Source organism: Morus notabilis, unplaced genomic scaffold (assembly GCF_000414095.1).
Source record: "Morus notabilis unplaced genomic scaffold, ASM41409v2 Scaffold1615, whole genome shotgun sequence".
NCBI lineage: Eukaryota > Viridiplantae > Streptophyta > Magnoliopsida > Rosales > Moraceae > Morus > Morus notabilis.
The window spans coordinates 163688-188637 of record NW_010366582.1 but is presented as its reverse complement, the minus strand read 5'-3'; the positions used below and the strand labels follow the sequence as shown (position 1 = coordinate 188637).

General features: G+C 35.8%; 3 protein-coding genes across 4 annotated transcripts; all 3 read right to left on the bottom strand.

The window, feature by feature from the left end:
• Positions 1-392: 392 nt before the first annotated feature.
• LOC21390783 (F-box protein PP2-B10) lies at positions 393-3203 on the bottom strand. Its single transcript, XM_010110748.2, has 3 exons — positions 2814-3203; positions 1309-1427; positions 393-978 (listed from the first exon to the last, which is right to left on the bottom strand). The coding sequence occupies exons 1-3, from the start codon at positions 3081-3083 to the stop codon at positions 576-578; spliced, it is 792 nt and encodes a 263-aa protein (XP_010109050.1). The 5' UTR covers positions 3084-3203; the 3' UTR covers positions 393-575.
• Positions 3204-10673: 7470 nt separating this feature from the next.
• LOC21390781 (probable ADP-ribosylation factor GTPase-activating protein AGD14) lies at positions 10674-14744 on the bottom strand. The gene is made up of 12 exons (XM_024173881.1): positions 14646-14744; positions 14180-14241; positions 13949-14036; positions 13756-13817; positions 13580-13673; positions 12961-13413; positions 11878-12459; positions 11506-11670; positions 11322-11423; positions 11143-11226; positions 10806-10938; positions 10674-10723 (listed from the first exon to the last, which is right to left on the bottom strand). Exons 1-12 carry the CDS (start codon positions 14742-14744, stop codon positions 10674-10676), a joined length of 1974 nt encoding a protein of 657 aa, XP_024029649.1.
• A 1583-nt stretch (positions 14745-16327) lies between these two features.
• Positions 16328-23323, bottom strand: LOC21390780. 2 transcript variants are annotated; one of them, XM_010110745.2, is made up of 6 exons: positions 23095-23323; positions 20382-22926; positions 18322-20094; positions 17579-17834; positions 16869-17469; positions 16328-16772 (listed from the first exon to the last, which is right to left on the bottom strand). In XM_010110745.2, exons 2-5 carry the CDS (start codon positions 22839-22841, stop codon positions 16886-16888), a joined length of 5073 nt encoding a protein of 1690 aa, XP_010109047.1. In that variant the 5' UTR covers positions 22842-22926; positions 23095-23323; the 3' UTR covers positions 16328-16772; positions 16869-16885. The 2 variants fall into 2 exon arrangements, with proteins under 2 accessions (XP_010109047.1, XP_024029661.1); XM_024173893.1 differs by having other exon boundaries at positions 16328-17469.
• Positions 23324-24950: the final 1627 nt, after the last annotated feature.

Sequence of the window (24950 nt, the reverse complement as noted above, 5' to 3'; positions counted from 1 at the left end):
AAATAAAAAATAAAAAGAATTTTATAAACATAGTCTCAAGGAAACACTTAAGTAATGAACAATATCCCTCAAGTATCTTCTGTTGTACTTTAGAAACTGATATAAAATGCTTAATGAAGGAATATACTAAAAAATTAGTGAAAACATTACAAATAGCTCGCAGAGGCCAAGGAAGTCAAATCAAATTACACAACTGAATTTCGTTTAAAACAAATACATATTTTCTGCCAAAAAAAAAAAAAAAAAAAAGCTAGTATCCATGCAAACAAATACATGTAGACTGCAAAAGAAGAAAAAGAGAGAGAACTTGTAAAGGCATCTTTATGAGTGTGTTTGGAATTACTTTTGAAACACTGAAAAGTACTTTACACAATAAAACGATGCAACTATAGCGTTCGGTAAAAGTGTACAAAAACACTTTACACACAAATTAATGCAACTTTTAAATTCTTATATGTAACTTTTAGATTTTACTCTTGCTTCTTCTTTTACTTTAAGTAAAAAGAAGTATTTCTATTAAAAGTACATCAATTATTTTAAAAGCATAGCAACCTCAAACTGGCCATATATCTCTTTTACATTCCAACATTAGGCCTAATCTCAATTCCTTCTATAATGAGGCCAGACTTAGTGTGGTAATTGTCAACCTCCTTTAGACTACACAAAACCGAACCATCCTCTCCATTTTCATTGAAGAACTCACCCATCTCAACCTCCTTCCACCCATCTCCCCGGTCTTGAGGTATAAGAGCCATGTTTCTCCGAGAATCTAGGAGCACGCTGAGTCCTTCCCCGCTCGCTCTTCCTTCGAAATCAACACGCAGCTCAACTGGTCTATCTGCAAACCCGTGGTTGCGTTCTGCGAGCTTGAAGACAAGGCAAGCGACATAAGTCGTTTGCGGGGACAAAATTCTGGTGTCTACATTTGCAATGATGTGAAGCCACCATACACACTTGAGCTTAGCCACTTCAGGGAACCTATTATCCATGAGTTAAGTTACGCATATAGAGTAGCTATACTAAAGTATGAAAAGCCATAGCATTCATAGGTTCCAAGTTCTATAAGTATAGTCAGTTTCATTTTCTGTTTTAAGTCCCCCCACAGCGCGACAAGCCAAACCGTTGGATCCCATGTAATAAAAAAGCTCAGAATTTAATTATATATACTGATTTGTCCATTATTCAGCGCATTATAAATTGCATTTATTCTGTGTCTATAAAAAAAAACAGGTTGTAGTTTCTCTCCCTTCTTAAGAAAATTTTCTGTACGAAGTGCTCCATAAATAAAAGAGCGGTGAGAAAGCTTACCTAGACTCAGGTAGAGAAGTCCATTTCCAATATTGTGGTGTATCCCCCCATGCAATTGAGAGCCCTCTTGCTCCGACCACAAAACATTTCTTTCCACTTTGTCTATCTATTGAGAAGCTCTGGATCAAAAAATATTGGTTCCTCATTCATCAGACATGGAAAACAATATGGAATAAAGAACAAATCACACCTTTCTACTTTAATTGTAAAATATCTTTAATGCTTATCAACAATTCATTTCACCGATACTTCTTGCCAATTCACCCTAATCTAAGACAAGGAATCGCATTTGGCAAAGGTGATTATAACATAAGAGTCTTATGGTAAGACTAAGATAGAAAAGATAGATATAAAAACAGAACTAGAGAAGTAGAGCCACTAAGGCCCCGTTCACTTCGCTGATTCGAGTTTAAAATTCGAGTTGAGATGTGACTTTATGTGAGAGTTTTTTACTGTAACAAAAAAATTAGATGTGATTGTTTGTGAGAGCTTTTTACTGTAGAAAAACTCGAATTCTAAACTCGAATCAGCGAAATGAACGGAGCCTAAATAAAGAGAAACGTAAACAAATTAGAGAAAACAGAGGACTAGAGAGAGCAAGAACTGGAGAATAAAAAAAGCAATAATCTCAATAATCATTCATTAACCGTTCTCTAAGGAAATTATAATAGCTAAACCTATTTACAAATTTAACCCAACTAATAAGATAAAATTAAATAAATTTTATATAATATAAAAGATAAATAAAATCTTAAAATAAAAACATTACCCTTAATCTCTATGAGGATACCATACCCTTTATTTTCTTATTTGTTATTTATTAAAAAAATCACATGATAAGATGCAATATGCGTCAAATTTCAAATGATGAAGAAAAGACAATCACACCAAAAATGAAGGGAAAAAACAAAAAAATACCACCCAAAAGAGTAAAAAATATTATTTATACCGCTGTTATAAAAAAAAAGATAATTATCATTTAATTAATAGAAAAAAAATAAAAAGTCATAATGATATTTAATTATTTAAAATCACATAACTAATATATTTTCATAAAATCATGACAAAATATATGTAATTTTCTCAAAAATGAAAAAAACCAAAGATTATGAAATTCTAAATAATAATGAGATAAACATGATTTAAACTAAAAAAATGAATCCTAATCTCTTTTAGGATATCATACGTTCTTTTGTTTATTTGTTATTTCAAAAACAAAAACAAAAACCCAAAAAAAAAAAAACAAAGGTTATCATCATAAGACGCAACATGCGCTAAAGCCAAACATCGCAGAAAAAAACACCACACTAACATTGAACAAAGCCAAAGATGATCGTCACAAAAATATCAATTGCTTGCACATCAACGTTAACAACATAATTGTTATTACAGCTATACTTGGAAATCTCCTACAAAAGTTTCACACAAAAAAAAAAAAACAATAAAAAAGAAATCAAATACACTAAAATTTAATATCACAAGTCAATGCTTTTATATTTAATTACCATGTTACCGTTGCCAATTGTGATGGGATTGTAGCAGAGATGGAAATAGAGTCTCTTCTTGCGCATCGCATTGAGTGTCGTTTCAGGGATCAACACTGATTGGGAGATGAAGTTTTTGTAGTCAGAAGGCAGAAATTTTTCCCAAACGACATCAGAATCCGCAGCTGATCTGAACAGAGGAGACACCAACGACGACCTGCACGCATCTCGAGGAGATGTGAAGGAGATTATGTGGGAGATACACTCTTCTGGTAATTGCCCAATTTCCATTTTCTTAGATTTTTCTCTCCTCACTTTTTTTTTTTTTTCTTAAGAAGTTATCGAGGTATCTAGAAATTATTAATCTAGTAGGAAGAACAGAGACGGGGGCTTCTTTGGGTGTAAATATATGCCGACTCGCGGTGATTTCAATGTTTCTCCTATGGCTATCTTCATTGGTGATTTTAAATTATTTGTATTTATTTTCGGACTTTTTTTTTTTTTTTTTTTTTTTACTGTAAGACCTTTAAAAAAAATTTATTGATAGAATATTTTATTTTGACTGTTAAATTAATTTTTTAACGGTTAAATTTTTAAAAAAATAATTGTGTATAATTTGTTATAAATTTTTAATATGAATATTTATAAATTTAATTAAAGTTAGATCGATATAGATTTTTTTATAAGAATCTCACCCGTATAGACTCTCATATTTTAAATTAGAAAATCTAATAATTTTAAGAGATTGATGGTCTTGTGTAAAAAGGAAAAAAGTAACTTAGGAGAGAGAAAAGTAAACATTCTGGGAAAGAAAATAAAATTTGATGGAAAGATGTGAGGGAAAAAAAAGAGAAAATATTTTATATAATTTTTTTTAGGTTTTTAGTATGATTGCATCTTGAGTTTGTCGTGTGGTTTAGTAAATTACTCATTAAATTTTTAATTTTAACAATTAATTTTTTAAATTTATAAAGTTATTATAATGTGTTTTATTTTGTTAAATTTGTTTAAATTTTTATTAGATTTAAGGGATTAAAAGTTTAAAAATTATAAAATGTGTGTTATATTTAAATTAAGATGTTGAAAATTTTCATTGAATATGTTTTTTTAACATTAATTTAACACAATTATCGTTAAAATGAGACATATTATTACAATTTTATAAGTTAAGAAAATAATTTATCAAAATTAAAAATGCAGACGGCTTGCTAAAAACATATCCTTAAAGATTCTTAAATCTTTTTAGTTTGCTATTAGACACGACAAGAATATAAAGATAAGCCGTGCTGCCGTGGGTCAACATGATGCATAAATAATAGATAACCCGGGTTGGCATAGGTATGCTTGAGACAGTAATGACTCAAAAAAATGGCGAATAGCGTTTGACAAATTTAAAAAAAATAATAAGAAATTGGCTCTAATTTGTGAACACGACTAGCGTTCAAATACCATTTGTGAAATTGGCTCTAATTTTTAGAGTTAATTAGGTTGGCTACCACTTTTGAGAGGAGGATATTGGAGTTAATCACTATTATTTTATCTGAAACATCTACGTTCATGTTTTCCTTAAATTACTAGTTATTTCTATTAAACCTCTAATTAACTTGTGATTAAATAAATAACCTGTTTATGAAAAATAAAATAAAATTCCTATCCGACCTAATCCTAAATCTGACCCATAATCCCCAATTTTGTGCCTAAAAAGTGACGAATATATCCTTTTCCCTCATCCACTCTTTCTTCGGCGGACCCTTTGTATAAATAGACTAAGTAAAAAGTGTTTTTAAGTAAATAAATCACAAAAAAATAAATTGAGTAAATAGGCCAACTTTCACATCAGCTATTCCACGTCATCAATAACCGACCGACCAGACCAAGAACCGACCACCAGACCAAAACAGACCAAGAACCGACCACCAGATCAAGAACAGACCAAGAACCGACCTCCAGACCAAGAACAGACTAAGAACAGACCAAGAACCGACCGACCAGACCAAGAACAAACCAAGAACCGACCACAGACCAAGAACAAACCAAGAACCGACCACCAGACCAAGAACAGACCAAGAACCGACCACCAGATCAAGAACAGACCAAGAACAGACCAAGAACAGACCACCAGACCAAGAACAGACCAAGAACCGACCACCAGATCAAGAACAGACCAGAACCGACCAAGAACCGACCACCAGATCAAGAACAGACCAAGAACAGACCAAGAACTGACCAAGAACTGACCAAGAACCGACCACCAGATCAAAAACAGACCAAGAATAGACCAAGAACCGACCGACCAGACCAAGAACAAACCAATAACAAACTCTAATAAAACATTAAAAACATACATTTTTACATATTTTTTGATTTTTAGGTATTAATAACCATTGTAATTTATAAAATAGAAAAAAAATATTGGTAAAAAGAGAAAAAACCAAGAACAGACCAAGATGTTCTTGGTCTGTTCTTGGTTTTTTCATTTTTTACCAATTTTTTTTCTCTTTAATAAATTAAATATCTCTCCAATCTTCGGGACTAGTTCGAAGCTTTCCAAAAAAAAAAAACAATTGTCTATTCATTCTTGGTCAAGTGTTGTTGGTTCTTGGTCTGTTCTTAGTCTGTTCTTGGTTTTTTAATATTTTACCAATGTTTTTTCTCTTTTATAAATTAAATGTCTCTCCAATCTTCGGGACTAGTTCGAAGCTTTCCAAAAAAAAAAAAAAACACATCACTGGCTATTCTTGGTCAAGTGTTGTCGGTTATTGGTCTGTTCTTGGTCTGTTCTTAGTTTTTTCTTTTTTTACTAAATTTTTTTTTCTCTTTTATAAATTAAATGTCTCTCCAATCTTTTGGACTAGTTCGAAGCTTTCCAAAAAAAAAACAACATCATTGTCTATTCGTGGTCAAGTGTTGTCGGTTCTTGGTCTGCTCTTGGTCTGTTCTTAGTCTGTTCTTGGTTTTTTAATATTTGACGAAAATTTTTTTTCTCTTTTATAAATTAAATATCTCTCCAATCTTCGGGACTAGTTCGAAGCTTTCCAAAAAAAAACAACATCATTGTCTATTCGTGGTCAAGTGTTGTCGGTTCTTGGTCTATTCTTAGTCTGTTCTTGGTTTTTTAATATTTTACCAATTTTTTTCTCTTTTATAAATTAAATGTCTCTCCAATCTTCGGGACTAGTTCGAAGCTTTCCAAAAAAAAACAACATCATTGTCTATTCGTGGTCAAGTGTTGTCGGTTCTTGGTCTATTCTTAGTCTGTTCTTGGTTTTTTAATATTTTACCAATTTTTTTCTCTTTTATAAATTAAATGTCTCTCCAATCTTCGGGACTAGTTCGAAGCTTTCCAAAAAAAAACAACATCATTGTCTATTCGTGGTCAAGTGTTGTCGGTTCTTGGTCTATTCTTAGTCTGTTCTTGGTTTTTTAATATTTTACCAATTTTTTTCTCTTTTATAAATTAAATGTCTCTCCAATCTTCGGGACTAGTTCGAAGCTTTCCAAAAAAAAACAACATCATTGTCTATTCGTGGTCAAGTGTTGTCGGTTCTTGGTCTATTCTTAGTCTGTTCTTGGTTTTTTAATATTTTACCAATTTTTTTCTCTTTTATAAATTAAATGTCTCTCCAATCTTCGGGACTAGTTCGAAGCTTTCCAAAAAAAAACAACATCATTGTCTATTCGTGGTCAAGTGTTGTCGGTTCTTGGTCTATTCTTAGTCTGTTCTTGGTTTTTTAATATTTTACCAATTTTTTTCTCTTTTATAAATTAAATGTCTCTCCAATCTTCGGGACTAGTTCGAAGCTTTCCAAAAAAAAACAACATCATTGTCTATTCGTGGTCAAGTGTTGTCGGTTCTTGGTCTATTCTTAGTCTGTTCTTGGTTTTTTAATATTTTACCAATTTTTTTCTCTTTTATAAATTAAATGTCTCTCCAATTTTCAAGACTAGTTCGAAGCTTTCCAAACAAAAAAATATCACTGTCTATTCTTGGTCAAGTGTTGTCAGTTCTTGGTCTGTTCTTGATTTTTTCTTTTTTTACCAAATTTTTTTTCTCTTTTATAAATTAAATGTATTTCCAATCTTCGGGACTAGTTCGAAGCTTTCCAAAAAAAACATCACTCTCTATTATTGGTCAAGTGTTGTCGGTTCTTGGTCTGTTCTTGATTTTTTCTTTTTTTACCAAAATTTTTTTCTCTTTTATAAATTAAATGTCTCTAAAATCTTCGAGACTAGTTCGAAGCTTTCCAAAAAAAAAAACATCATTGTCTATTCTTGGTTAAGTGTTGTCGGTTCTTGGTCTGTTCTTGGTTTTTTCTTTTTTTACCAAATTTTTTTATCTTTTATAAATTAAATGTCTCTCCAATCTTCGGGACTAGTTTGAAACTTTCTAAAAAAAAAAACATCATTGTCTATTCTTGATTAAGTGTTGTCGATTCTTGGTCTGTTCTTGGTTTTTTCTTATTTTACCAAATTTTTTTCTCTTTTATAAATTACAATGGTTATTCATACCCAAAAAATTAAAATATATGTAAAAATGTATGTTTTTAATGTTTTATTAGAGTTTGTTATTAGTCTGTTCTTGGTCTGGTCGGTCGGTTCTTAGTTTGTTCTTGGTCTGGTGGTCGGTTCTTGGTCTGTTCTTGGTCTGGTGGTCGGTTCTTGGTTTGTTCTTGGTCTGGTCAGTCAGTTCTTGGTCTGTTCTTAGTCTGTTCTTGGTCTGGTGGTCAATTCTTGGTCTAGTGGTCGGTTCTTGGTCTGTTCTTAGTTTGGTGGTCGGTTCTTGGTCTGTTCTTAGTCTGTTCTTGGTCTGGTGGTCAGTTCTTGGTCTAGTGGTCGGTTCTTGGTATGTTCTTAGTTTGGTGGTCGGTTCTTGGTCTGGTGGTCGGTTCTTGGTCTGTTCTTGGTCTGGTGGTCGGTTCTTAATTTGCTGGTCGATTATTGGTCTGTTCTTGGTCTGGTGGTCGGTTCTTGGTCTGTTCTTGGTCTGGTGGTCAGTTCTTAATTTGCTGGTTGATTATTGGTCTGTTCTTGGTCTGGTGGTCGGTTCTTGGTCTGTTCTTAGTTTGGTGGTCGGTTCTTGGTCTGGTCAGAGTTCTGGAGGGTCGATCGGCGTTCGGGATGGTCAGTCGGTGTTCGTGAGGATCGGTCGGCGTTTGGGGAAGGTCGTTCAACATTGGGGGTGGTCGGTGAGAACCGAAAGAGAGAGAGAGAGAGGAAAGGGGGTCTGGGCATGGAAGGAAAAAGAAAAAAAAAAGGATCAGTCAGGGTGAGGGTCTGTTCAGTTTTAAGAGAAAAAAAATTAAAATGTACACGTAAATTAAAATATGGTCCATTTTTTAACACATAAGATACACGTCAGTAATTTTTTTGTTATAAAAAAAAAAAAGGTCTAGATCCCCGATTTCTATTTTCTTCCGGTCTCTTTCATCAAAATTTCTCTTCTTCCAAAAAAAAAAAAGGTCAGTCGGGGTGAGGGTCTGTTCAGTTTTGAGAGAAAAAAAATTAAAATGTACACGTAAATTAAAATATGGTCCATTTTTTAACACATAAGATACACGTCAGTAGTTTTTTTGTTATGAAAAAAAAAAGGTCTAGATCCCCGATTTCTATTTTCTTCCGGTCTCTTTCATCAAAATTTCTCTTCTTCGGCCGTCTCTCTTTTCCCTTCCATCGCCGGTAGCGACGACGATCTCCCCTCTGCAGCGTCGACGCGAGATCCCCGTCTCCCTCACGCCTCCGCCGTTGCCATTGTCGTACTTTGTCCGCACGCGGCGGTGCCGATTCGTGGATCCCGCGACGGGCCTGGAGGGCCATAACTAAGCCCAGATCTCTAGCCACAACTATTGGGCCATTGCGCCCAACTCGCAAGCTCAAAAGCCAAATCCAAACCGAACCTCATTCCTGAAACTTTCGCAGGTTGTCGTCCCAATGGAGGCGTCATCTTTTTCTGAACTTGCTCTCTCTCGTTGGGATTACCTTAACCTTCTCGTTCTACGCCCAGCTCTCGCTATCGCCTTCGTGCTCTTCTTAATTTTTCTCGGTAACCACTCTCTCTGATATCAAAAATTAGTGTTTTGAATCGGATTTTGATTTCTCTATGGTTGATCGTGCTTTAACAACAAGTTTTAACGTGAATTAAGGATCTCGATCGGTGACAATTTTCCTCATGTTTCTGTGACATGGATTTTTTTAGGTTGGTTGTCTGCGTGGAAACTGGTGCTGGTTCACGTCCCTTTGGTGCAGGAGATTTTCGGTTTGAGAAAGAAAAACGCCAAACCCAAACCCCCAAGTCGTCGCCTATCGAAAATTTACAATACTATTGATGCTCGTAATTCTGCTTCTTGAAAGGTATTTGTTTTATGTAATCCAACGGTAGTCAACTATATGACTATGTATGTGATTTTGTTAGACTGAGGCCTTCGAGTTTTCAACTCGATTTGAAAAGTAAATTTACATGGGAGAAAATACTGTAGCACAAAAAGAATTTGAATTTTTACTAGGAAAAACACTGTAGAAAAAATTTGAGTTGTTATTCAAACCAATAAAACGAACCAGGCTGAGAGCGTATATCGTTAGGTTAAATTAATGTGTCAATGCTATACCATTATGTCAAATGCATTACTATTTTTTGTGCTATAGTGTAATAACATTACGTGTTGTAGCACAAAGCAGAATTACATATCAAATATGTAATTTTCAAACTTTTTAGTGCTAAATATAACATTGGCATCGGAGATGGTCATCAGCTTTGTTAGAGTTTTAATTTACTTGCTTGCAATATTTCAGTACGCATTCTCAATGAATGTTTCTTACTATGGACTATGGAGATCAGTATTCAATTTAAGCAATCTAATGAATCTGATGGTATATGTTGTTACAGAAAAGACGTACTTCGAGAGTGTTGCGCTTAGAGGATGACAAAGGAGACTCCAGAAGGACAGAATGTGAACAAATAAGTTAATTGATTCACGCAATGAAGAATTTAAGGGCTTTGATAACCAGTAGATAATTGTGTTGTTGTACATATCAATTTGTTTATCTTCTTTTTTTCTTTCTGAATTATGTGATATGTTTATATACATTGTCTGACAATGATGGTAATTAAGTCTGTACAAAGAATACAATGATGTTGAAAACGATGTTGAAAAGTGTTGGTCTTGAATGAAGATGTCCATGCTGCTCATTTCATTTAATCTTAACCAGACTGAATCCCAGTTTCAACTTCTTTCAAAGTTCAAAAGTAAGTTTAATACTTTATGCTTCTCTTTTCTGTCTATTCAAATGGATTTCCTCCCTTTGAAGAAGATTTTGCGGTCGCGGGTGCAGAGTATGCGCCTTTTGGTTGCTGACATGAGTTTATGCCGCCAAAAATAGCCCCATTACTTTCAAAGCCACCGATTCCTTGTGGTCTGTTGTGATGACAACAATTAAGGAACAAAATGTGGAGAAGTACATAATATGGTAAGGCACAACTCAGAGACAGAAGAAAACCTCATAGGGGTGATGGACGGGAAAATATTCATGCTGTGAATTTCCATTAGGAGTACAGTTGTCTTGGAAGGCAAATTATTATAAAAGATTAACCGTTTATATGCCCTAGGTTTCTTCGCACTTGACAGTTTCAACTTGTGTGTGTGTGTGTGCATATTATTGTTATACATATCTTTCACTCCTTTTTGACAGAGGTAAGAGTTTCAGCACAACAAGACTTTCAAACATTGCTATGCTACCTTAACAGGACTCAAGCCCTTAACTATCTTATAGTCCTTAAGAAACCCAAAATCCTCAATTAAAGTGTGTGTATATGACATGCTTTAGAATTTTACATGGATGTCACTCTGAAAATAATTACTCAAACTGGTCCAATGGCAAAGAAGAACATTACCGGGTAGCCTGGATGTTATTATGCCCTTCTTGCCCTATGTATGCACCTGAGAGGATAATATCATGCGTAAACAAACCCGAAACAAAATTAATATAAAATTTAAATTATGGTGGAAAAAGTAAATTTACTAGGAGGTAAGGCAGTTCCGGAAGGTGCGTTCAACGGCGAAGAATAAGGTCCAAGGCTGGAACCATGAAGTAAGCCTGTAGGAGCTGACAACACACCGACCGGTGCTCCTAGTAATGACCCCATAGAAGGAAACTACACCACCAAATCAAATGTAAAGCTTACAACATTTCTTTCTTCCATGCTTTGAATGAAACTTCTAGTTTTAGATAACAAAACAGTTTTGAACAAGTACAAAAGGCACAAATGGAATCTTAAGAATATCAATTTCGCAGCCGAATCACATGTTGTAACCACCAACACATGCAGTTTTGACATCATTTGTAATGTTGCGTATACAGGTGTTGCTTGTACCTGAGTTCGTTCGTCATTGATATCGAATGGATTTTTTGATTTTGCTGGGTTTGGAAATGCTGGAACAGGCTGTAAGACAAAATGGCATGTCAAACACCTGCTTACGGAAAAGAAAGAGGAGAGATAAAACCCATTGAACTTGATTGTTTAGGGGCACAACTGACCATTATGTTAGGGTAATAGTTGAAACCCATTCCATGGGGTGGACCAGTTTGCCAGCAAGAAACGGGCGTAGTGATTGGTAAAAAGCTTGTAGTGAAAAGGTCCTGCAGAGAATTATTCAAGACATCCGATATCACCGAAAGAAAATGAGTTTAACCTCAAAGGATACTGAGAATGTTCTTTTACCGCGGGAAGTTCTTTTCTAGTACTAGATTTTGTTTCCACTGGAAGAGGTTCGGATTCAACTCCAACGCTGGTATCCTGCACTGTTCTTGATACAGATTGAGATGATTGTTCGACACAAATGCTTGTAGATGTCTGTCCGTTATGTGCCAATGATGGAACAGTTGACTGCAATTATGCATTGGAAGAAACAGAATTCAGTACCATGTTCCAGCCATTTGTACGAAATTTGAAAACCCTCATAGATATATATATATATATTTTTTTTTTTTTTTTTTGTCATACTTCAAGTTTCTAGTCGTCCAGATTGATTGATCATATAGAACTAGTGATGTCAAAAGTAAATGTGAGGAGATTCTACATCATGTTTTTCACCTCATTGTTAGGAAACCCAATTGATAGAGTAGTTTGCTGCGACGTAAAGCTACTTCCTTGAGCATGGGATGGAGGAGGCTGATACTGCTGGACAATGGTGTCACTGCTGCTAGCAGCTTCTAGAAGATTATCAATAGAAGGTTGCTTTGGAACGTTGGCAACACTTTCAGTTAGCAGATTATCAATAGAAGGTTGCTTTCGAACATTGTAAACACTTTCAAGTAGTTCTGGCATATGTTGCATAGGTGCTGGAGGAGCAACATCAGCAGCAAGCGTGTTGTCTCCAGGCGCAGTGGTGAGAACATCACTGTCAGGTGCTTCAGAAATATCATCTGCGGGTACAACAGAAGGAACTGACAATCCAAATAGTAAACTTTCCAAAGTGTTTACTTTTGGAGCCTGAGCCGACTTCTGTTTTGCTGATAATCCAGCTGATGCTGAGCTGCTACCATTATTGAATGAAGACACTAGCTGTGTTTGTGATATGGATGCAGCATCTGTGGTCTCGGTTTTGGTACTAAAATCGATCAAGCTTTGCAAATTTCCTGTTTTATGTTCAACTAGCTTCCCGTCAACAGATTCCTGGTTACAGACAATGATACAAATGAGATATTTTATGACAAAAAAGCTCTAATGGTGCATATAGTAATAAAAAAAAACTTTATATGTACTATGTGCTAAAAACAGAAAGGTCAAGCAACCAGAAATGTGTGATGGAATGAATGCTCAAACAAAAGCCAAAGCAACTTGATATCTGGTTGTAGGTGTATCAAAGAAGAGTTCAAGCTTAAACAAACAACGATACTATACATGAGAAGGTTGATAATCATATAGCTGTTATTCGAGGTTGTTCCAGAGATAGGTTGATTACTGAGAATTCATTTAGGAAAAGATAGTAAGGATCTTACAGAATTAGCCGGTAATCCAACCGTAACATACAGTTATACAAAGAGAATAACTAGCAAGCTGAAGATGTTCATTTATATTAACAAAACGATAAACAGAAAAATTGTGATGCAATTTCAAGAATGAACAAAAGAAAAGGGCTTTGCACATATATTTAGCATTATAGCAACTGCTTGCCTGATTATGAGCAAAACCATCAGCATGCTCCCCATGCTTTTCTTTTGAAATTTTGCCAACCTGTAGAGTAGGAACATTGTCCCCTAAAATCTCCTGAAGAGGACGTGCAATGGGGGAGCAAGAGCTATCCGCGTTTTTAGCATTAGTGTTCGGTAACCTTCTTTGTAACTTGGAATCTCCCGGTGAGAACCTGCGGTTTCCAAATCTGTCATCCCGGATTCGGTCATCAACGATCTCAAAGCGGACAGGACTTTGCTTGTAACTTCCATGTCTTATATATTCTCTCGAGTATCGAGGACTTCTTCTTTCGTCATAGTAGCATTTGCTAGATCTGTCATCATTTTTTCCACAAGGACTAGATCTTTCAGTAGAATATCGTTCATACTTGTCCTCCTCGTTCGAGCTTCTAGATCCACCAACCCTCCTGCTTTCATTAAATTCCTCCTTTCCACTCTGTAAATTATAAGCAAGAAGCTTCTAACTAAAACTATCACTAAATTAATGAGGTTCAAATTTGTTAAACTGGCTATTCTCGTGTAACATTCAGATGAAGATTTGAACAAGATTCCCAATTTTGTTATACGAAATAAGACGCGCAAAATAGAAATGTGAAGCTCACCAATCTCAGTCTTGGTAGTGGAGTACTCCTCTCACCGGTATATTTTCTATCCACGTAGACATGTTTGATAAACTCTCGGAGTCTATGAAGGTTACTGGAGGCACGCATTTGTTAGAAAAATGCTCAACATAAATGACCCAATTAATACAAAAAATGAGAAAGCTTTTCTAAATAACCTTCCATCAGGAAAAGAATGCCGCTGAGAATCCCATTCTCTAAAATATATTTGCCTTGCTCGCTGGTAAATTTAAATTTAAGACAGTCAAAACAAGTGAAGTATATTTAGAGTAGAAGAAAAAATGGGAAGAAAGCGAGCGAGGGAGAAAAAGAAAGAAAGGAAAAAGTGAGTGAGAAAAAAAGAGTGGCTACCTCATTTCCTCCAACCTGAAGTGCACTTACTTCTTCCACAGAAAATTTAGCAACTGATACCGATTTCACACGGTGAGTAAACTCTCGACTGAAACATTAGAAAACCAAGTCAGTCAGAGAACAAATAGAATACAAAATCGCGACGACAGGGATAAAGGAAACTATGAAATGATCATTCGAAGATCGCCTATAGAGAGAGATAGTAGAAGTAAAACCAGAAACAATACTTACTGTACGCCACTACAATTTGTACAAACAAATGTCAAAAATGTTGTGCAAACATACTGTGGTCCCTGCAAAGAGAACATGCTTTATGGTCAATGTATTGATAATGAATTCTTTTATCACTTAGTTCACAAGAAGAAGAAATGTGTCCTTATTCTTTGGCACTTTGTTAGCGTCAAGTATTTCTATTAAACCAAGCACACCATTGATGAATTCCACACCTCAAATCTGTGGCCCTTTAGTTCAATCAAATAAAATGGTAACAATATCAAAGCCTGAACAAATTTTAAGATCTCTCAACGCTAGATTCTCACACTAGTACATAGATCAATAAGGCAATAAGTAAAACATATTGGAAGCCATTATTTCCACATATTATTACTGGGTTGCATATTAACGTAACTTAGTTTTTGTGGGCACAATCTTTCTACAGAAATCATACATACACATCAGCTCCAAGGAAATCTCATACCAAACTATTGCAATTGATGCATCTGCGATTCTCGGGAAGTTTCAGAAGGCCCCGAATGATCTTTTCGATTCGGTCATCTTCCTTAATGCGATTTCCCATTTTTTTCGAGAAATTCGACCACCCTCCTTCCTTCATCGGATGACAATCGAGACGCAATAAAATAACATAACTTTCCAGAGAAATCAAACACCAAATTCCAATCTTTGTCTAGTATCGATCAGGTAAAACTAAATCAGATGAATTATATAATTTTGTGGACGAACCTGATGAGAATCTAAAAGCGAATAGCAAAAGGAAAGGAAGAAGGTAGAAAGGTGGGTGGAATTGCAGAGAATCGTGAGGAAAGAGTTTAGAATTGGACAGTCTGACGTGAAAGTCGGAGATGATGAAACAAACGAAGAGACAGATAAAGAGGTCAAAGGAAAGGGCGGGAAATTTGGCGGTTATAACGGTAACGAAAAGCTATTTTGCCAATTATCCGAACAACAGAACAAAGGGAGTTCTTTTTTTTTTTTTTTCAGGGTAATTGGTATGTTTAGTCCCTATACTTTGGCTATAGCGAAATTTTAGCCCTGAACTTTTAATTTTGACATTTTAGTGTATAAATTATTATTTTTTAATAGTTTTGGACCCTGACATTGTAACATTAAAATTGACAAGCCCTGAACTTTTAATTTTGACATTTTAGTGTATAAATTATTATTTTTTTTATAGTTTTGGACCCTGACATTGTAACATTAAAATTGGCGAATAATTTCTGAAATTTAACGTAAATAATCAAAATCATTATTGCATAATAGCTAAAATTTTTATAGAAATAATTACAATAAGTGCAAATTATTAAGTTTATAACGAGTTTAATAATAACAAATGGAAAATTTTACATGTAATGTAATTATTTTTACAAAATCTAAAAGTATAAATACTTTATTATCTTTGTTACATTTTAGAAATCATTCGTTAATTTTAGTATCAAGGACAAAAATTGTCAAAAAAAAAAATGAAAGTCTAGAAACTAATAGCACTAATTACACTTATTTCTATAATGAATTTATTTCTATATCTACTTCCAAAAAAATATTTAACAAATATAGTTTTGATTTTTTTATTATCTTGTGTAAAAATATTCATAAATTTGATTTTTTTTTTTGGTATCATTATCACATCAATAATTATCATAAGCAAGCATTGTAATTATTAATCTGAGCAAATAAAAAACATTGTAATTAGCAAAAAATTAATGCATAATCCAAATCTGATTATGCCACAGTAACAATTAAAATTTAAAACTAGTTATAAAATTAAGTGCTAATTTGACTTTTTGTGATAGCATAAACAAAATTCTAAGCCTCTTAAGCTGTCTTAGCTCAAGTCTCATCTGTAATCTTTGAAGCTTAAAACTAGTTATAAAATTATGTGCTAATTTGACTTTTAGTCCTCGAATTATGTTCTTTGTGCCATTTTGACCTTTCAACTTCAAAATGCTAACTTTGTCAATTTTATTCACTAGAATGTTTATAACTCTGAAACCTCTGTTCCTTGATCAAACTGAAATCCCAAGACTTAACATTTACCAACATTTATTCGAAAAGAAGAATGCAACCAAGGGGAACGAATAGAAGAGCTCATATACACAGTATAGATGCATATAACGTTAACAAGCATTAAACGCCAAATGAGAATTCTGATCTATGCTTGTTTTCATGTATGTTTTCCATTAATGCTAGCGTTTTAACAGCAAAATATAGTAATAATTCCTATTCAAGTGGTGTTGTATTATTTCCGGAAGCTGCTATTTTTTTTTTTTTTTTAATCGAACACTTGAAAAAAAAAATTTTAAGGGGGAGAGGAAGAAAAAAAAAACAAGGAAAAAAAAAATTCTGTACAAAAGAGATGGGAAGCCAAAATCCCATACACCCCTAAACCCGCAGGTTCAGCACAAACAGTTGCACTGAACTTAGTGCTAAAAAGCTGGCAAAAAAGAAGGTCATCATATAGGAGGAGAGAACCAGGGAAGTTGCTGCTTGTGAAGGTGATCTCTTCTTTCTTTACTCACTGAATATGGCTCTCATGTTAGTAGAAGCTCAAAAGGCCACCACTGTTGTTGTAAAAACCAGATTTCCATTTCTAGCAAAAAAAATCCCGAATTTCATGTATTAGTGAGGAAGTCTCTCTCTCTCTGGCTGCACAAAAAGCAGGCTGAATTGAATGGTCCAAATTTACCATTCCGATGCAACCCGTCAGTCGTCACCATCCGAGTCCGAGTCATCTTCAGGACAATCTCTGATTGCTTCGGCAGTCATAAGAGCAGCCACAGCCCTGTGAATTGCAAAATCTGCCCTGCAGACCAATCTCTGAGCTTTTTCTCTCTTGAGCTTGGCAATGTTGAGTGCGCGCTGAGCTGCGCTGGATGCATCGCGCACTCTGTACTCGTCGAGATCAGAACCATCTAACTGCTCAATGAAATGCCTCTGGGACGGCTCTGGTTGGAAGTGCTGCTGACTTGACCACTCAGAGAAGCCCATATTCCACCTATGCAGCCCGTTTCTGCTTCCGTTTCCTACCACTCTGTGACCGTATAAACCCATTGTCTGAGGGTTGTTAGGCGAAACAGTATTTCCATATTTCTTTGACTTGCTCCTCTGAAATTTATAGGAATGATTTCTGTCAAGCCCGTAATTGGTCATTGACATGCTACCTGCATCCCGTGGTAAAAACATCCTACGTGGTGTCTGAGGCAATGGTGAATCCTCTAACGAATCATAATTATAGCCTGGGTATACAAACTTTTCATCCCCAAAAGAAAACCCATTCAATCTTCTCCCTGAAAGAAACATAGAATGTAGCCAAGGTTCAAAAAATATTGAGAGCAAAATGAGATTTAACTCTTTCGTTTGAAAAGCAAAATAATGATTACAGGATAAAGGACTAACCATAAGCATGTAAACCATCCTGATCCCCAAAGGTGGTATTGCTTTTCCCAGAAACTGAGATCTTCCTGTGGGACCTCTGTTTTGACCCCTTATTGGGAACTTCCAAACCTCGGGGTTTCATACAAAAAGCAAACATGGGTGGCTTCTCAATTTGTGCGGTTTTCTCCTGGCATCCATTAGGAAGATTGGCATTGATTCTGGTCATAGCCAGCTCCCACTCTCTCACTTCTTGTTGGTACCTTTCCCACAATGGCGGCTGAAATAAACAAATATATGGACCTAAGTTACCCTCAATTTTCAAAGGAATAGCAAACAAATGAAAAAGGAAGATAAAAATCAACCCAGAAACATGCAATAAATTTGATAACCAGTCCATATTCCATAAAATTATACCAAGTCGATACAAAAATGAAAGGTGAACAAGCTACTAAGCAATCAGCATTGAGATTAATGAAATCACTATGATATTGTCAACTTTTTTTTTTTTCATAGCCAATGGTCTAGCTGTCAAAGGAATCCAAAAGGGGTGGGGGAAAAAAAAGAGCAAATGTATTTTATCCGAGGTAAACATTCAAACCAATACCATCAGTTAGACAATTAACAGACATTGTTCTCAGTTGTTCCCCGAGTTTTTATGGAGAACTCATTCACCTGAATGGTGACTTAATGATTTTTTTATATTTTTTATTTCACAACTACCTTATATTTCATGATGATGATAGAGAAGTTAAACCAGAAAGTACCTGGAGATGTCGGATTAAAGGCATCCCATTCTTCTGCCTTTTCAGCCTCCAATGCTCATAAATCACTTTAATTACATCCATGGGACCAACCCCAACTGTGAGCTCCTCAATTTCTTCTAACGTCAACTGATCACGTTGGTGAGCATATGCAGCCTTCTCAAACATGTCCATGGTCTTCTCAAACATTTCTTCAGATATCTTTCCCAAACTTCCACTGTCAAGCTCGGAAGAACTTCTGGCCTTCATAATCCATTGTTCATCATCACTATCCAGGTCATATAAAACACGTGATGGATTCAGAGCCATCTCAATATCTGTTTCAACCTGTCTGAAGTACTTAGCAGAACTGCGAACGAATGCTAATTCCGCTCCGTTATCATCACCTTCCTCTACCAAACGGACACCGGGAATAGGAATGCTTTTCACAGAAGCAGCTTGAATGTTCCGATTGTAACATTCTTCATGCATCTCTTTGAATAGAGCCCACTGGCTTCTATCCATAAACTCCAATGTCCAATCTTTTCCTCCCTTCCACATCATAGCATGTGTAAAACGGTTTGTTGACCCAGGCTGCAAAAATTGATGTGCCTTGTAGGAGTATTTTGTTACCCCTGATAGTTTCACAGCAAGCTTCCACTCATGATCATCAAAAAGCTCCAGAACAACCTGTGCTCCACATTCTCTCCATCCTCTGTCAGTGGCAGTTATCAAAATATTTACATCACAAGATAACAATTCCAAATTCCTTTGAGAGCCTCTGGAAACATCTGATGACCTCTTTTCACTAGCCTTCCTAAGTCGTTTAGAAGGAAGCCCTTTCTGTATACTTTTCTGCTTTGGGCTGCAATCAAAACCTCCAAACGGCAACAAATAGGAGACCTGAGTTCGTGGCTTCTTGGGTCCATTGCCAAAACCATTATAAACAGGATCGGCCTTACCATCTGACCAACCATGTGAGAGGTGTCCAAATGATGAATTTTGCTTATTTCGATGCCACGTGCTTCTGGGAGCAGTGGGGTTGGGGCTAGAGAAGATGGCACCATTTGTATTCCAAGAAAGATCAGTAGCCTGCTGAGCACCATGCAACTCCCCATCAACAGACTTCTCAAACTGGTTAAATGGTGGAATTTCAACACTAAGACCATTCACAAAGGACTGAGAACCTTTTTCAGACTTATCCCTGTCATCTAAACTCCTTGATAATAAAGCAGATTGATCTGATTCTGAATGGTGGCCCTTCCATGCCTGCAACTGAACAGTAGCATCAGTTCTTATCTTTTTATGAACCGGGGAATCAGCAGAAGTTCCAGCAGCAATAGCATCACCATTGTGGCAAGGCTGGGAAGCTTTTATCTGATCCCTGTCACAGCAAACTGAAAGACCATTGCTTAGCTCTGGTCTACCAGAGGAGAAACATCCATCAGAAGCAACTTCACCTGACAAAGCCTTTGTATTCTCCTCAAGAGACATTTCTGAACCTTTATTCGAGTACTCCTCCATACTAGAGCTGTCATCTGCTGTCATACTGCAAGAGTTTTCTAGGTGTTCCTCTGAATCATGCTCCCGAAGGCTAATATGAGCCAGAGAGTGTTCCATAAGCATCTTGAGATGCAAACTAAGAAAAAACGTGGGTGCAGCAGTAAAAGAAAGAGCAAGTGGAGGAAGCTTTTTGTACATTTTATCAAAATGAGAAGAACGGCCAATGTCCATAAAAGCAGATTCCCTGGAAATACCCATGAAATTAATTCCCTGCCTCAACCTCTTCCGTGTACCCTGATCAGAAAATATACAGAAATTAACACCACACGTGACCAAGAATTTATGAAAACAGAATAAGGGGGCACATCAAATAAATCTTAGTACTCTCATTATTTGACCATTGATAGCAGTTAACGCACCGATATATATATATATATATATATATATATATCAAACAAAAGCAACAGAGGACTTGAATATCTGACACCAAAGCAAAATCATATGAGAAATACAACGTGTTTAAAATTGCTAAAAAATATAGATCACCTAATGTCATGCTAATGAAATAAATAAATAAGTACCTTGATGAAGGATGGCTGCCCACAAACTGATCTAAGAGGCAAATGGACTGTTCTATTCTGAAGCATCTTAATATTATCATAAGTGCATTCAGGCAAAGGGAGTTGCTTGGTCACTAAACAATGCCTTCTGAGTTTCCTATCCAGGTATATCCACTTTGAATTCTCCACCGTAGAGAAATTGCAAAATGCAAATTCTAGATGCTTTTTATGATGTTGGAAACATGTCAACTTAAACCTGATTGAGGTTACTGGCATATCAACAAACTTCACGCGTTCAGTAGGTTGATGAAATGTCCTCACTACCAGAAAAACAAGGGCCAAAGCCTGATTCAAGCAACCTTCAAACAATAAAAACCTTAATCCAAATACATTATCGACGAAAAGCATTTCCAGATGAACCTGTGGCCATCTGATCATCACGGTGCCATAATGAAGCAGCACTGCAGAATGACTCAACCAAAGGTTCTCCACTCCAAATATGTCATACAGACCCGAAAGAATTGGAAAGTCGACGTCAAACTTAAACTTCCCTGATTCTAACCCTGGAAGCATTAATTTCAGCAAACCTGCATCATCAACAGACCACAATAGTCCACCCAGGTCCAACCTTCCCAAAAGTACATCCCACTTTACCCAATCCCTGGTATCATCAACAGCAGGAGCAAAAGAAGTAACGGGATCAAGTGTGTTTCTACACGCATGATTGTCCTCACATCCACGAGACAATTCTAGGCCAGTTTTGCGGAACCGCCTCCTAAAATAAACAATAGGCATTTTGCTATCTTTGGGGCAGCTGATGCTTTCTGAGGTAGATTCCTCCTTCATTGCATCGTTAGCAAACCTGCCTGACAAATTAGAATTTCTGGAAAATTTTCTTTTATCCCTCCTCACAGTACCACTTTCAAAACACCTATTGGAATTGACAGCATTGTTAGAAAATGGTGGCAGCACAGGCTTCACAGATAAATCAGATGGTTTCTGTTTCTTCAGAGCATGGAAAGGAGATTTGACTCGGCGTCTAGACCGAGCCAACCAAGAAATGATCGGCTCCGAGTCCATATAGTTGCTGCCTATGCAGCTATCATCCTGCATTGAAATATCTCCTTTTTTCTTTTCTTTTTTGGGCTTCGAGCTACTTTTTCTCTGAACAGAACTTCTATCTCGAATCCTTGATCTTCTGCAAGCCGCTTTACCAGGAACTTCACTAGGAAGTAGGAGGAGTTTGAATCTCTCATTTTGAAGGTCAATCCATTCTTCATCACGGTCATCATACTTAACATGATGAAGTTTCTTTTCTCTGTCATAATCATTCACAAGACCGTAATACCAGCTCTGGTCCAGAGGCCAAAAGACCTTGATTCTGCGGTTCAACACCCAATCAGCATCCAAGTCCCCGAAGAAAACTTCATAAAAATGCCGTCTCTTCCTTGAATGTCCTTTCTCTTTGTGCTGTATCCTTGGCCTCAATACTCTTCCAGCAGCATCAACTGATGGAGATTCAGAACCAGATAGAGACCTTGATCTACGACTAACAAAATCACGACCAGAAGATAAAAGAAATGACAACCCGTCCACAGTTGCAAATGCGGAAGCCTTGTTTGATGAGAAGCCAGTACAGTTTGGATCAAACCGTGATGAAAGCATCATAGCTGCATTCTCTTCAAGATTCTCCTCGTCATCTTCCTGCGAGTCATTACACATCATGGTAGAATTATCAGCCAAGGGCTCTGCTTCCTTCGCACCAACCTTATCATCGGGTGATAAATTTTTAGTTTTACTCCGTTTCCTCCGTGACTTCTTGAACAACGAATCTCCATTGCTTACAACCAGATGATTCACACGCTCATGTTCTTCCTCTGCATGCCTAGCTGAGTTTGACTCACTAATTCTGTTTTCCTTGAAATCGTCAAAACCTTTGGTTCGTTTAACCTTCACAGACTCAACCTGACTTCCTGAGTCATCCCCACTTAATTTACTTATCTGATCAACAAGGTCCAGTTTACCACAAGACAGGCCTTGCCGCCTCGGCACATGGCCACCTTCACCTTTCTTTCGCCCCACAAACCCCCGTTTGCGCCTAGGGATTTGAATGACATCATCATTCAAACTAAGGGATGAAATGCTCTTAAACCCAATACTGCCGTTCAATTTTTGTTTTGCCTCCAACTTCAAATCCTTGGAGTCATGCAAACCAGAACTCAACCCTTTATGACAATCTTTATCTACATTCTTCTTACTACTACTACTAGTATTCTTCAAACTACTAAGAGACACCTCTTTTACACTCTTTTTCTTCTTCTTCTCGCTATTCTCATCACCATCATCCGCGCTAGCCTTTCTCTTCAATTTCTTATTTTGGACGTCTTTTGTGACTCTATGTTTGTACAAACTCTTAAGATCCAAAGATCTCGATTTCCTGGGAACTTCCGCGCCATCTGAGGATTCTATTCTATTTTCCATCAACAATATCTCAATACAAAATCCAAAATCGGAAACAAGCAATTTTCACATTCCATCATACATGCCCTTTACGCAATATTCAGATCTGTAAAACCAAATTCAAACTAAAAATCACAAAAATGAAAAACAAACATCCGAGAAAAACCATAAATCAAAGGATCATGCCTTTTCCCCAACCCATTCAACTTATTCCTAAACAAATTCGAATAAAACAACATAAAATCATCAAAATCGCAACTAATCGTGTACGCACCTCGACCGAAATGCCAGAGCCCATCATCTGCCCCACCCAATCGTGAAGATCACACACGAGAACCATGAATTAGGGTTTGAATTCGGACCTCCTGATTTGAAACCCTAATTAGATTTCTCCAATTTTGGAATTTGATTTTCGACAATTTCAGATTTCTAATTCCCCTTTTCTTTTTTCTTTTTTTTACCGCGAGAGAGACGGAGGAGAGAGCTAGGGTTTCATTTGGCTCGACGAGCGAAAAAGGGTTTAGATCGAAAATAACAAAAAAGAAAAATAAGTAAATCGGAAAATAGAACGAATTTACGGAAATAGGTGGACCTTACACGTGGCCAATTAGGAACCGTTGGATTGAAAACTTGAGGTAGAAGTTTTATTCCTGTGGTTCGATTTCCGAAACAAGTGGTTGGTGGATCAACAGTTTCGTGGCAAACGAACGGAACGTGGACGACCGTCGTCAATTTAGTACACGTGGACGGACGGGATCAGGAGCGTGTTTTGACGGATACGTGCAACTTAATTAACATAATTCTGTTTTGGATTTTAAATAGCATAATTTTGGTTTGCATTTGGGAATTGTCGAAAAATATTTGTGCTTTTAGTTGTATTCTTTTTTTCCCTGTTTATAAGTTAGAAACTCGGCTTAATTCACAGCGAAATTACGGAAATGCCACGCTCCCTTTTGATTTATGACCCGCGCCGGAAAAATATGGTCAATAGAACTAGTCTCTCGAGTATATGAAATGCCAACACTCGCTTTCTTGAATCATAACGTGGCATGTTTATGGAATAATAACGTTATAGTTCATTGGAATGAGTCCAAATGACCAATGGAAACCAAAATATAAAAACAAAAATCATTGTAGCAAACAATAAATAATAAAAATAAAAAATAAAAGCAGAATAATATAAAAAGAAAAATCTTTTTTAGCAAACAGTAAATAATAAAAAAAAAATAAAACCAGAATAAGTTTTTCCATTTCTTATTTTAAATTTTTTTGCTCCAATTTGCATATGTTGTAGTTGTAATTTGTTAACATTTTCCCGCTTGTATTTGGAGTTTGTTTGGACTAATGTATCCTTTGATTTACAATGCATAGAGTTAAAAAGAAAATTACAGATTTACAAATGAATTCCATATCTTTTTTAAGAGAATGAATTCCATTGGTATTTGAAAATGAATTCCATATAGTTATTTCCTATGTTTTTTTATTACGTTTTTAACATCCACTCTTTTGTTTTTAAAAATCTATGGCCATGTTTGGAATTGATCTCATTTTTATTTTTTATGTTTTTTGATAAAGAAAAAATAAAAACATTTTCAAAACGACGCTTGACGCAATAAAGATAAAAAAAAGAAATAAAAATGATTTTTTAATTTAGTGTAAAATGAGAGAAAAATAAAAAATGACTTTTAGTTGTTTTTCATTTTTTGTTTTCATTTTCTCCTCTCTCGAGCATTAATGGGTTTTTTTACATTAATAATTTTTTTTACACTGTAAATAATCCCTTGATAAAACTATCAAATGCATTTTCAAAAATGATTTCTGTCTTAAATTGAAAACGTTTTCATTTTCATTTTTATTTTCATACAAAAAATAAAATTATTTTGAAATAAGTTCCAAACGCGCCCTATATATCGCGCCCTATATATCACAAGTAATTATAGCTATTGTTGTTATAATGGCGCATTTTATAATGACTTGCGATAACTAATAAATTACTGAAACAATCTAACGAGATGATGATATAAAAAAAAAAAACTAAAACCAATACGATTTATGAAATTTTTCTTAATCAACACTACGTTGAAAATTGTCTATGTACAAAGTGAAAACATTTATGTAAACAAGCGCTGT

Coding starts and splice junctions, on each gene's coding strand:
- LOC21390783 (XM_010110748.2), bottom strand. CDS start 3,083: ATGGAAATTGGGCAATTACCAGAAGAGTGTATCTCCCACATAATCTCC. Junction 1,428..2,813: donor CAATTGGCAACGGTAACATG/GTAATTAAATAT, acceptor TTTTTGATCCAG/AGCTTCTCAATAGATAGACA. Junction 979..1,308: donor ACTTCTCTACCTGAGTCTAG/GTAAGCTTTCTC, acceptor CATGGATAATAG/GTTCCCTGAAGTGGCTAAGC.
- LOC21390781 (XM_024173881.1), bottom strand. CDS start 14,744: ATGGGAAATCGCATTAAGGAAGATGACCGAATCGAAAAGATCATTCGG. Junction 11,227..11,321: donor ACTATTACCCTAACATAATG/GTCAGTTGTGCC, acceptor TTTGTCTTACAG/CCTGTTCCAGCATTTCCAAA. Junction 10,939..11,142: donor CTCAGGTACAAGCAACACCT/GTATACGCAACA, acceptor TTGGTGGTGTAG/TTTCCTTCTATGGGGTCATT.
- LOC21390780 (XM_024173893.1), bottom strand. CDS start 22,841: ATGGAAAATAGAATAGAATCCTCAGATGGCGCGGAAGTTCCCAGGAAA. Junction 20,095..20,381: donor GGCAGCCATCCTTCATCAAG/GTACTTATTTAT, acceptor TTTTCTGATCAG/GGTACACGGAAGAGGTTGAG. Junction 17,835..18,321: donor CTTTAATCCGACATCTCCAG/GTACTTTCTGGT, acceptor TGTTTATTTCAG/CCGCCATTGTGGGAAAGGTA.